Genomic DNA, 11,396 nt, shown 5'->3' on the forward strand with positions numbered 1-11,396 from the left:
AAACGTACATTTCATTTGTGTGTAACAAGCTATGTTTTCGATCTAACGGTTGAGAAATATTAGCTTGAATCTAATCAGGTTTTCATCTAACGGTGAATATTGAATGCTTTGTTACCAAGCTAATATTGATTGCAAACCCTGATTTGAAAGATTATATAAGGGAGAACTCTAACAACTGGGAAACCTAATCCCCACACATTCTGTGTGATACTAGTTGTGCTAAGCTAGAGTCGACTCTCCTTTAACCTTTGGTTTCTTCTTCTAAACCAGATTAACGACTTAAAGACTTCATTGGGATTGTGAAGCCAGTCGATACTACTTTCTTGTAGTTGTGTGATCTGATCTTGTTGTTTCTATCGTACGAGTACAATCGTAAGGATTGGCTTGAGATTAATATCTCTGATAGGCAAGATATAAAAGTAATCACAAACACTTCGTCTCATCGTTTGTGATTTCGCAATACCTTTTTTCGATGCGTCGATTAATACTATTATGAGGTGATTGATAATACTAGGTTGTTCTTTGGGAATATAAGTCTGGTTTATCAATTGGTTCCTGTTCACCTTGATTTATCAAAAGACAGAACAAAACTCGTAGGTATATTCGTGGGATACGGATTTATCTATTATCGTAGACTTTTCTGTGTGATACAGATTTGTTTATTAAACTCTTCGACTTTGGGTCGTAGCAACTCTTAGTTGTGGGTGAGATCAGCTAAGGGAATCAAGTACGTAGCATCCTGTTGGGATCAGAGACGTATGGGCATAATTGTACCTTGGATCAGTGTGAGATTGGTTGGGGTTCAACTACAGTCCAGACCGAATTTAATTTGGAGTAGGCTAGTGTCTGTAGCGGCTTAATACAGTGTGTGTTCAATCTGGAATAGGTCCCAGGGTTTTTCTGCATTTGCGGTTTCCTCGTTAACAAAATTCTGGTGTCTGTGTTATTTCTATTCCGCATTATATTTTGTTATATAATTGAAATATCACAGGTTGTTCGTTGTTCAATCAATTAGTATATCCGATCTTTTGGTTGTTGATTTAAATTGATTGACACTTGGATATTGGTCTTTGGTACCATCCAAGTTATCTCTCTTGTATTTGATAAAGATTCGTAGATTTCTGTTTGCTTGAGTAGAGATCAAATCGAGACATAGAGATATAAACTCTTTAATATACTTTTCTATTGATTGAGTCTAACTATCTAGTTGATTCTCATAAAAGTATATTGGAATTTGTCCATACAGATTGTTGTGCGAAATATTGGGTGTGGTTGTTAGACCCCCGCTTTTTCACAACCATTAACCTATTAATAGGTGCATAATTTAACACATTTTACTGTCAATTTCTTATGTTTTATTTGTTAGTTTTCGCGTAAATTTAGTACCTTTGTTTTATATTTTGTGGCTTTTGTACGTTGAGTTGTCAAATAGGGGTCGAGACACACATCAATGTACAAAAAACTGATCAAACCAAGAAGGAAAATGGTCTCTAACACAAGCACAAATCAGTTTCCAAAAGCCTAAATTTCAGTTGACTCGTCTGGACATGACTCAATTGACTCGTCTGGATATGACTCATTACATCTTAATCTCAGTGATTACGCCTGACTCAAAATTATTACTAATATTAATAGAGTTGTAAAAAAAACTTTGGAACCCAGTCATATATATGTTCAGCGAGTGTAAAAAATAAACTGACACCTGACCCGCATCAAGTTAGATCCAGATCCGAGTCACCCAAACAAATTAGGTGTAAGTTTGGGTCGGCCAATTTATAAACATCCCGTAATATGCTCAAATGACTCGGACTGTATTAACTCGGCATCTAGGAAGGAATTCAAAGACCTTAATTATCCGGTTGTGGTTCGAACGTGTTAACAACTTCAAGGTTTTTTAAAGATGGTATCACCTTAACCTCCTCTCTTTTTCTCCTTAAAAAAGATAAAGCCAAATGTTTGTCAGTGGAGCCACAAAAGAAGAAGAGAATGTGTTTTCTGGTAGGAATTTGTAAGCTGGTTGGTAAAAGAGTGGACCAACTAGGGGGCGCCATTTTGGTTCTGTTAACCAAAATTGTTGCCTCTTACAAGGAACTCAGTCTAAGCTTAGAACCCATACAATAATACTCTGGGACTAAAAAGTCAGTTTGACTATTAGGTATGAACTTTTAATAAAACGATGATCACTCACTAGTACTCCATTTCCACGGTACATCCAATTAATACCTTACTTTTAATCATCTCCCATCTAAACAAAACCAAATAATTAAAATCCATCCATCAGAATGGCATTTAAGGTCTTTTAAGATCATGCTAGGGTGGTCTCAAAACAAAAAGTATGCTACCACTGTTCATCAAAAGAATGAATATGCATTTTGCATTTGCCTCTCAAATAGAGATCATCGGGTGTTAATAATAGTCATCTTTCTAATTCGTTCCCAGTTGGCACCACCACCACCTACGGTAGGTTCAAAATTTATCATCATTATCTGAATTAAAATAATTGGTCACTGGGATATTTTTCACGGGCCAACTCCTCCTAGTATTTCTCTGTTATTGCTTCTAAACCAAGACAGGAGAAAGGAAGATAGACGGACAGACAGACAGACAGACTACGAGAGTTTTTTTTGTTGGTGTAAGAATTTAAGAATTAGTTTCCGCAAATCATGGTTTGCTGACAACGTGCTCTCCTTTACTCTCCTCAGTCCTTATTATTGATTTGTGTTGTCCCTTGGACCTTTCTTCATCGACAATACATCTCTCTCTCTCTCTAACCCTCTCTTAATAAGTCTCTCTACCAACTAAACTAGTCCTTGTATTCCAACTTTACCAGAATAACAAACAACTTTATAAGAAATCTCTGCATCAACTTCATAGTCTTTGTTTCTTTAGCTTTTTTAGTAGTATCGGCTAGCTTACTTTTGACAAGAGTATATATCTCCTCATGAATAATAGCTAGTGGGTTTTATCTTTTATGTCTTCAAGTGTTGAAGCAGCTTAGAAGAAATAAAGATTAGTAAGAGACCTTAAGTAAGTTTTCTTCAATCGTATATCGTCGTCATCTCCGTTTTCTTTTTATTTTAAGGAATTACACCATCTTTCCTGGGTTTATGTTACTAATGAAGAGTCTTGCTGGTTAGTTGCAGAAGACCTTTTCAATAGAGCCGTTGTTTGATGATGCTTTTTTAAGAGTTTTATTGCCTTTGGAAATATGAAAACTGGTTTTGTTTCATGCTTTGCAGAAGAAGGATACCCCAAGTTAAGATTTCCCTTCTCACAATGAAGACTACTACCATGTCTTCATCTACTTCTTCTACGATATCGATTCCTACGCAATCATCAAACTATGAAGATGAAATGTTTATGAACAAGAATTTGCTTTTCTCGGATAGTGTCAAGGTAAAATTTACCCTTTGTTAACTTGGTAATAAATGGTGCTACTTAAGCAGACTTGGATTCTCAATGTATTAATTCTTCTTTTCTCAAATGCATTTGTTCAGGACTTGAGAAATTTGAGATCACAATTGTACTCAGCGGCCGAGTATTTTGAAGCAGCTTATCCTAATGACAAACAGAAACCAATGTATGCTGTTTTTTTTTTTTTGATGGAATGTTTACGGATTTTTTCCACTTTTATAGCATGTGCACTGATTTAAAACCTCTCATTTCTGGTATCATACAGATTGGTCAGCAACTTGAAAGATTATACTATTAAAGCTCTTGTTAACACCGTCGATCATTTGGGCTCATTAACAAATAGAGTGAACCTTCTTGTTGATGAGAAAGTTGATGAAGTTTGGGCGACAAAATTACGGGTCTCTTGCATTGAGCAGGTACCTAATTAATTTTATGCATTCAATTCTCTTCTCGTATTTGATGTCTAGTCTGAAAATTGTGTTGTTTTTTTTCACTCAAGAACAACAGTGGAAAAAAGAAAAATTTAGAGGCCCGAAGTCAATAAAAAACTTGTTTTGAACATATCCGAAACAGATTCATCCTGTATTGACTTCTCACTTATTCCATGCAATTAGAGATTAAGAACATGTCAAGCGTACATTGATCATGAGGGATTTGCTCAGCAGTCCTTAGCGATAGCGACTCCGAAGCATCATAAGCGGTATATCTTGCCAGGCAAATACAAATTCCCTGTATTCTTATTTCGTGCATTTTAATATAAACCCCGCAATTTAAACAATAGATAATGCTAATTATATTGGCATTTTGAACATCTTAAGCAGTTGGGGAATCTGTTTTCTCTGCTGGGCATACTATATCAGCTTATCAAGGGAGTCGCTTAGGAGATGAAGATAATTGGGATAAGCTGAAGAATGGTATAGTGTTATCCCGATTTTTGATTGTATGGTGTATTGGATGCACTTTTTAAACATTTTGACAACCATTGTTCCTGTTTTAGCTGTTCGAACGACATTCAGAAATGCTCCATCATCGTCACTTGGGTAAATTGCCTTTCTCTAGCTTATACCACCAACTGCAAACTCCATGCTGCCAAAAAAACCTACAAAAACTTAGTTTGATTCTTGTTTCAGAAATGTGTATACTCCTATCCCCACTAAACCGACACATCAAGGACAAGCACAAGAAGATGAAGAAAATTCGAAAAAGTTGAACAACTGTAAGCATAACTTTCACCATTCCCTGGTATCCCGATTTATTCATGTCATTTGATTGTGTGATGTGATGATTTATTTTATTTGTTTTTGGAGCTGTTCAAGTTGCAGTAAAAAATCCCAAACCTTCTTTAGTCAGGTAAGAAAACTTATCATGTGCAATCCAAGTCTAAAGTTCAGTTGTGTTTATGTTATTGTAAAAAGCATTCTCCTAAATTGACTTGTTTGGTTTTTGCTGCAGAAGTACACGTTCTCCATCACCTACACGTAAAACACCACAACCTCCGGGGCACAATCATGAAAAACTGAATAATGGTATTTAACTCATTCATTTTAGTTTGCTGGTCAACAAAATAAACGGAGCTAGACTTGTCTAATTATGTGATGTGATTGTTTTGCTCTAGTTGTTCGAGGGACACTCAAAACCCAACCATCTTCGGCCGGGTACTTGATACATATGCTCATTGTAGTTTGAAGCAACTATTAATATTTAATGTAACGGAGAGTTGTAAACTTCTTCTTTTCTTATTTGCAGAAAAGGACGTTCACCATCGCCTACATTGCTTTCTATGCAACACGGTCTGTTTTCTTTCAGAGGTATTTGTCCAAACAAAAGTGCATTGCATGTGTGGTGAAAGAGAAATATAAAGCTGATATTCCAAAGACACTGATACCGTATTACTAATCCTTTTCTTGTTTCCTATGCACTGGCGATAAGCAGATAAGCAAAAAGTGTCTGATAAAGAACCAGACTCACCTCGCTCTAAATTTCCACTCTTACGTTCTGGATCTACCTCCGCTAGATCGAGCCCAAAGATTTTGAGTAGATCTACAACTCCTATCCCGACTAGATCGATCACTCCTATCCTGAGTAGATCAACAACTACAAAAATCCCTTCTGGTAATACAAGCAAACGGGTAAGTGAATTCTACCTTTACTTAGTGCAAAACAAGAAGAAAATTGATTCTAGTTTTTTTTTGTTTTCTGTTTTTCTGAAAAGAAAGCCGGACCTTATTACCTATACAAACCATTACAATATTTTGCTTAAGAATCTTAGACGATACGCATGGGTGTTTGTGAAGCAAGTTTTTGTCCTTCTTAGCTATATGGTCAGCTATGGGATTGCGTGAAAGAGTAGACTGCATCTATTAGGCAATACAGTCACTGTAGACATGAATTGAGCCTTAGCTCCAACAATAAATGAACTGCCTGCAACAGGCCAGAAGCTTCTGTTTGTCAACTACTATTAATGTGCTTGCTCGAGCTCCATAATCTACCTGCAATTTTGTAACTAACAGAACCACTATCAGCAAAATTGGCATTAGGCTTCATTGATGCATGAACATAAATTTGTTTGGATGGCCATTAGTAGTCATAATGACTAAAGTGAAAATTGTGTCCATAGGCAAGGATAATCAAATAATTCCCCCTTGTTATGACTATGGCCGTGATCATTGCTGTTCAGTTGAGGTGTCCTAGTTTTTACTTGGTTCATGTTTGAGTGTTTTGTTTCATAAACTTTCTGATAGATGTACGAGGTTGATAGGAATGGTAGGTTTGTTCTCAGAAGTTTTTTCGCCTGCAGTGCACTCCTCCTAGATGTGCTAACAAGCTTTGTCAATTCTCCTTTTCGAAGTTATTTACGGGCTTGTTAAATACTTAATTCTAGGTTCACCAAAGATCTATTACAGACTATGCAACAATTAAAAGCTGTCATAATTTCCTAGGAAAGGCTATTCACCAAGGGATTAATCTCTTTAACCGTGTCATGTACAGTGTCCTTCGGAGCCTCCGAAGTCATTTATAACACGTGCCTATGCTGATACGGACCATCAAAAAGCCAGTGCTGATAAGGACAACCACAGAGATATTGAGCAGCATCAAAGTAAAAGCAAGCGCATACTCAAAAACTTACTCAGTCGGCGCAAGTCAAAGAAGGCCGATTTGTATACCTTCTTGGATGAATATTAAAAGGAACAGATGTTCTAAACTGACAGCGGCAAAAACACTGCCAAGTTCCATCCCGATCGGTCCATGGCGCCGAAAATATGTTCATTTTTTATTTGTCAGTGGCCAATGTTTTTGAGGTGCTTTAGAATCCGTCTGTCTAAAAGTGTTCTAAGAGGGCAGTTTAAGTGAAGCATCAAAGTAGATACCTTGTCTATAGATTGTTCTTTTATCCTTGTTTTAATACCCAAATTGTACTTAACATGTAGCTTTCTTTCGGCACAATACCCTGACAAGTTTGGCTTTTGCATCCCGAACACAATTGTATTTTATACACGTTACGCCAGAAATTTTGTACGAATCAACTTATGAAACTATCTATTACTTCATGAATACTGTCTTAAACATATAGCAGAAAGTTTGTATTAGAGCTACAGCGCAACCAGATCAAACCAGATACTGATGAACTGTGTACTCATAAGCCAATGTAACAACGTACAAAAATAAGCGAACACAACAAGAGACTTTAAAGGTATGAAAGCATACAATACGTCATAGAGACCAAGTTTCCAGATACCACCATTTCTTACAGTAAACATCATCAGTTAGCACGCAAATAAATTTTCATTTAGAATCCCCACCGGTTCGAACAGCACCAAAAATAACATCACAGTAGGCACCCACAACTAAAGAGATTGTTCTGTTTTGAAGTATGTTACAGTTGCCCCATATATACACATTTACATTTGTACATAAAATTCATGCATAGGAACCGTTTTTTTTTAATCTACACAAACATGTGAGAACTTCCAGACACCAGTCATGATGGAATGAAAAACCATCTTTGTTTTGGAATTACTTAATCTTCACCTTTGAGAAGCACTTCCTGTTGGCCAAGACCCCACACCTGTTACTATGACTAAACTACAACTATGGTGTGCCAGGAGCAACGCTGCACCCATAGCGTAAAATTACTGCAATGCAGCAGCTGGAGCAACCATGTGCCAATGCTACCAGACTAGAATAATGGTTTGTCAGTAGCTGCACTGCACCCATTTATAAAATCCATACTCCATAGTAACCCTGCACCGGTTTAAAATATCGGTAGCAACCATCCCATGGTCCATCCTAGTAGCAAGCCTGCACCGGCAAGACCCAACCCCACAGCGAAAGCAAAAGCATATCTACCAATGTATTTCAGTGGGTTCCTCTTGCCCTTCTTGGGCCTTTGTTTATCCTTCTTTCCTTGCCTCCCTATGTTTGGCATCCATGGAAGGTCCATTGGAAAAATCGGCTGGTCTTTGTTCTTGAGCTGGAGGCAAATGTTTTCCAACTGTAGCAGTTGAAGCCATTGTTTGTATGCAAAGAGATGTGAAGCTTGTTTAAAGAAAAGCTTGACGATGTCTTCCTTCTCATGGTAAGCTTGCTGGGCTGCCTTCTCAGCTTCTCTTGCCCGTGTTTGGGAATGACGAAGTGCCTCTAACAACTCTGCCTTGCTTGGTTCGCTCTCAGAGGTTCGATGCAATTCTGCTGAATCCTTGCTGGTGTTACTATTGCTGTTGGTACTACTGTAACTGACATGCATTACTCTTAATATTTCTGAATAACAAGAAGAAAACACATACCAATATTTCCATGCATGTTGTTTTATGGACTGAAACAAAATCAATTATCAGGAGCGAGAGAAGAAGAAACTCGACTACTAAGAATACAAATGCTGGATAATCTCAAAACTTCAGTTTGATATATGTCGAACATGTGTTCCTATCACCCTCTTCAAAATAATCATATCTTCCAGCACTCCAGTTATAAATTGCAATTCAATAAACTTTGATGGCTGGTTAAACCTAAGCTTACATCAGATAAGAAATAGTAAAACCAATTTACTCCTACTCTACATTTTTAACAATTGCAAATCAACAGGACCCCAAATTCATGTATTTGTTATTCTACATACTCGGACTGTGTGCAACAGGCACACTCGATCCCAGAATATGTACAGTGGCATGTTAGTTGGCTACTGCAAAAATTGGCACTTATCCCATGAAAATTGACACTTAACTACCAACACACAAGAAACTTAAAACCATAAAAAAAGGAAGAAGTGAACAGAAAGAAAAGAAAAGCCTTGAAGGAAAATGAAAGTCTACAGAAATACCTGAAAGACTTCTCTGAATTGTAAAGTGAGTGCCCTTTTCCACCAAAGCCACATGTGGGACTACCATTGCGAACAGTTTTGCTTCCCTTCAGATCCAAAGATGAAGAAAAGATCCCACCATGATCAAAGTTTTCAAGACCACTAAATGGGCCTCTCCTTACTTTCGTGCTCTGTGGTGGAGGGAGATCGCAATTTTCAACGTGCTCCGTAGATTTTAGGGCAACCAAAGAAGCCAATTCGTCTTTATCCACTGTGCGCCACCAAGGCTCAGACTTTCCACCTCCTATCCAAGGAGTTTCAAAGTCAAAATTTTGTTTCAGTATTAACTGATCAATTGAGTCCAAGTCCACTAACTCATCATCCTTGTACCAGAAGTCACCAGCATCTTTACGTTTCAGAGGCTTTTGTGTGCTGTTACTATTTACAGCTTTAAGCTCTTGATTTTTAGCTTCTGCGTCATTTTTCATGCAAGTCGTAGATACCCTCCAGTGTGGATTTATGTGTCTCTTATTTTCTTCGATTATAGGGGGATCTCCTATATATTTGGTGGTGTTCACCTCCTCAGTTCTTGAAGACTCGAGCTCATCTAAGGAACTTAGCTGTTCACCGGCGAAATCCTTTTGGTTCCCATAGTTGGGTTGTAGCTGCAGCCACCATTTTGTATCAGGAGGAAGATTTGAATTCGACAAGTTCCAGTTCAGATGCATAAAACCAGCATTAGAATGATCTGAACCATTTGATGTGTCACCAGAACCCGCATCAGCCTGTGATTCAGAAGAAGAAGAGCAGCAACCTAGTTTTGGTGCTCTCTTAGCATCTTCTTGGACCATGCAACGATTAGCTGTGCGCTGCCATGCTGCCCTAGTTTCTGCTGCCGCCATTATGTGCACATTTCCTTACACATTCTACTGTTATGCATAGACATATATTTGGTGAGAAAGCTAAAAAGATGTTAATATGGGTTAGATGTAAAGCATACAACGTCACCTTTAAAATTTCCTCAGAGAATCGAAATCGTGAAGAAAAGAGAGAGAGAGAGAGAAGAAAAGAATCAAAATGCACAAAACTTAAAGTAGAATATACATATGAATTTGACAAACTATTACAGCTCTGTTGTTCTGCATATTTTCACATTGTAGTGGTGCAGAATATGCAAAATTTCTACTACCTTTCCCATTTGAATTGTCATGGTGCATGAAAATCCAAGTTTCTATAAGTTCCTAGAGAAAGGGTAAAACATACTCCGTAAACATAAAAGACTTGGTAAATAAATGAAACGAAGCCCAGAAAGTTAGAAATAATTAAACCATCTTGTTATGCGCATGCGAGAAACAGAGTGAGACAAGCCAAACACTAATGTGGATACAAAATATAGGCAAAAAGATCTAATACTAATTAAGGTTAAATAATTATGAGGTCTCTCTCTAACTCATGATTGAAAAGTTATAGAGACGTGCGAAAAGCATGACCGGGGACTCTCTTTTAGTCTCCTCTATCTCTAAAGATATGATAAAGTAAGGATTATTATCATATTTATGATGACTGAAATTCCAACAAATGTTTCTGGAAACACATTTTATACCAAGTTAAGATGTTGTACTTAATCCAATCTCGACCGTAACAACAACACTAACAACAAAATAGGATTCATTCAGGCACCATATAACCATTTTGGCAGTGAAATCCAAATGAAAGAAGTAAAAACCTCAATTCCCAGTTACCCAGAAACCATACTTGAACAATTATTACTTATGAACAACATCATCAAAACTACTGTGAATTATAAACTGCTTAACCGTCCTAAATCAAAACTAGAAACTCAAAACCTACTTCGCTATTTCCTGCGGAATTAGTACAGAAACTAAAAATAGGAAATAAGGGGTTTCCACCATAAAAGACCAAAACAAGACCCAGATCCAATATCACCTAAGAATCTTCAATTAGACATCAAAACCATAACAAAAATAAACAAAACAGAAAACCCATCTCTTCAATTTCTTAAAAAAACCATACGCTATAAACTTAAAACCCTTGAAACCTCACTTAATCAACTAATGATCTACAAAAGTCGAACCAAGTTTCAATTTTGAATGAAACCCGAGAAAGTAAATATAAACTAAATTCGCAAAATCGAGTAAAAGGAAAACATAATACTACAATTGAAGAAAATAAGTTAGAAAAATAAAACAAAGATTATACCTGTTTAACACTGATGAATACTTTGATTGAAGAGATCAAAAGATATGGGGCAGTCGGAATTTCCTTGACGCGTAATATAAAATCAATTTATGTTTTTTTGTTGAAAGATTACAATAAAATCCACAGACGAGAGAGAAGAATGACGCTTGTATGTGAGTCTTCTTCTTCTACTACTACTCTACAATATTTTTTCTTTTTCTTTCGGTTATGGTTATTATTTTTTACTGTTTAAATATCCAAACTTTTGCCTGTTGTTTCTGTGAAATCCAAGGGGGCCTATTGTTTTCCGGAAATGCTATTCCAAGCATTCTTCATCACACTAATCACCACTCAACTGCTAGGTGTTGCCCATGCAGTGGTCCAATTTATTCATCCAGGACCCACCCTTAGAAAAAGGAATATACCATTTGAGAAATGTAGGGTTCAGATGTTATGAGCTGTGAGTAGAGTGGTGTTTTGTGCTGTG

At 37.0% G+C, this 11,396-nt stretch overlaps 2 protein-coding genes across 8 annotated transcripts; one reads left to right on the forward strand and one right to left on the reverse strand.

Annotated features, from left to right (window-relative positions):
- Positions 1-2,300: 2,300 nt before the first annotated feature.
- On the forward strand, positions 2,301-6,949 carry LOC113362033 (protein ABIL2-like). Of its 5 annotated transcripts, none has more exons than XM_026605057.1 (14): positions 2,301-2,460; positions 3,240-3,396; positions 3,498-3,580; positions 3,680-3,830; positions 4,029-4,128; positions 4,236-4,328; positions 4,412-4,454; positions 4,545-4,630; positions 4,731-4,764; positions 4,867-4,940; positions 5,030-5,069; positions 5,161-5,222; positions 5,347-5,543; positions 6,403-6,949. In XM_026605057.1, the coding sequence occupies exons 2-14, from the start codon at positions 3,277-3,279 to the stop codon at positions 6,595-6,597; spliced, it is 1,278 nt and encodes a 425-aa protein (XP_026460842.1). In that variant the 5' UTR covers positions 2,301-2,460; positions 3,240-3,276; the 3' UTR covers positions 6,598-6,949. The 5 variants fall into 5 exon arrangements, with proteins under 5 accessions (XP_026460842.1, XP_026460841.1, XP_026460844.1 ...); XM_026605056.1 differs by lacking the exon at positions 2,301-2,460 and adding an exon at positions 2,531-3,027; XM_026605059.1 differs by lacking the exon at positions 2,301-2,460 and adding an exon at positions 2,556-2,632.
- A 181-nt stretch (positions 6,950-7,130) lies between these two features.
- On the reverse strand, positions 7,131-11,136 carry LOC113358426. 3 transcript variants are annotated; one of them, XM_026601990.1, is made up of 3 exons: positions 10,931-11,136; positions 8,732-9,639; positions 7,131-8,141 (listed from the first exon to the last, which is right to left on the reverse strand). In XM_026601990.1, the coding sequence occupies exons 2-3, from the start codon at positions 9,610-9,612 to the stop codon at positions 7,667-7,669; spliced, it is 1,356 nt and encodes a 451-aa protein (XP_026457775.1). In that variant the 5' UTR covers positions 9,613-9,639; positions 10,931-11,136; the 3' UTR covers positions 7,131-7,666. The 3 variants fall into 3 exon arrangements, with proteins under 3 accessions (XP_026457775.1, XP_026457774.1, XP_026457773.1); XM_026601989.1 differs by having other exon boundaries at positions 7,131-8,147; positions 8,732-9,636; positions 10,931-11,134; XM_026601988.1 differs by having other exon boundaries at positions 7,131-8,147; positions 10,931-11,133.
- Between the last annotated feature and the right edge of the window lie 260 nt (positions 11,137-11,396).

Source organism: Papaver somniferum, chromosome 3, assembly GCF_003573695.1.
Source record: "Papaver somniferum cultivar HN1 chromosome 3, ASM357369v1, whole genome shotgun sequence".
In the NCBI taxonomy this organism is placed as follows: Eukaryota; Viridiplantae; Streptophyta; class Magnoliopsida; order Ranunculales; family Papaveraceae; genus Papaver; species Papaver somniferum.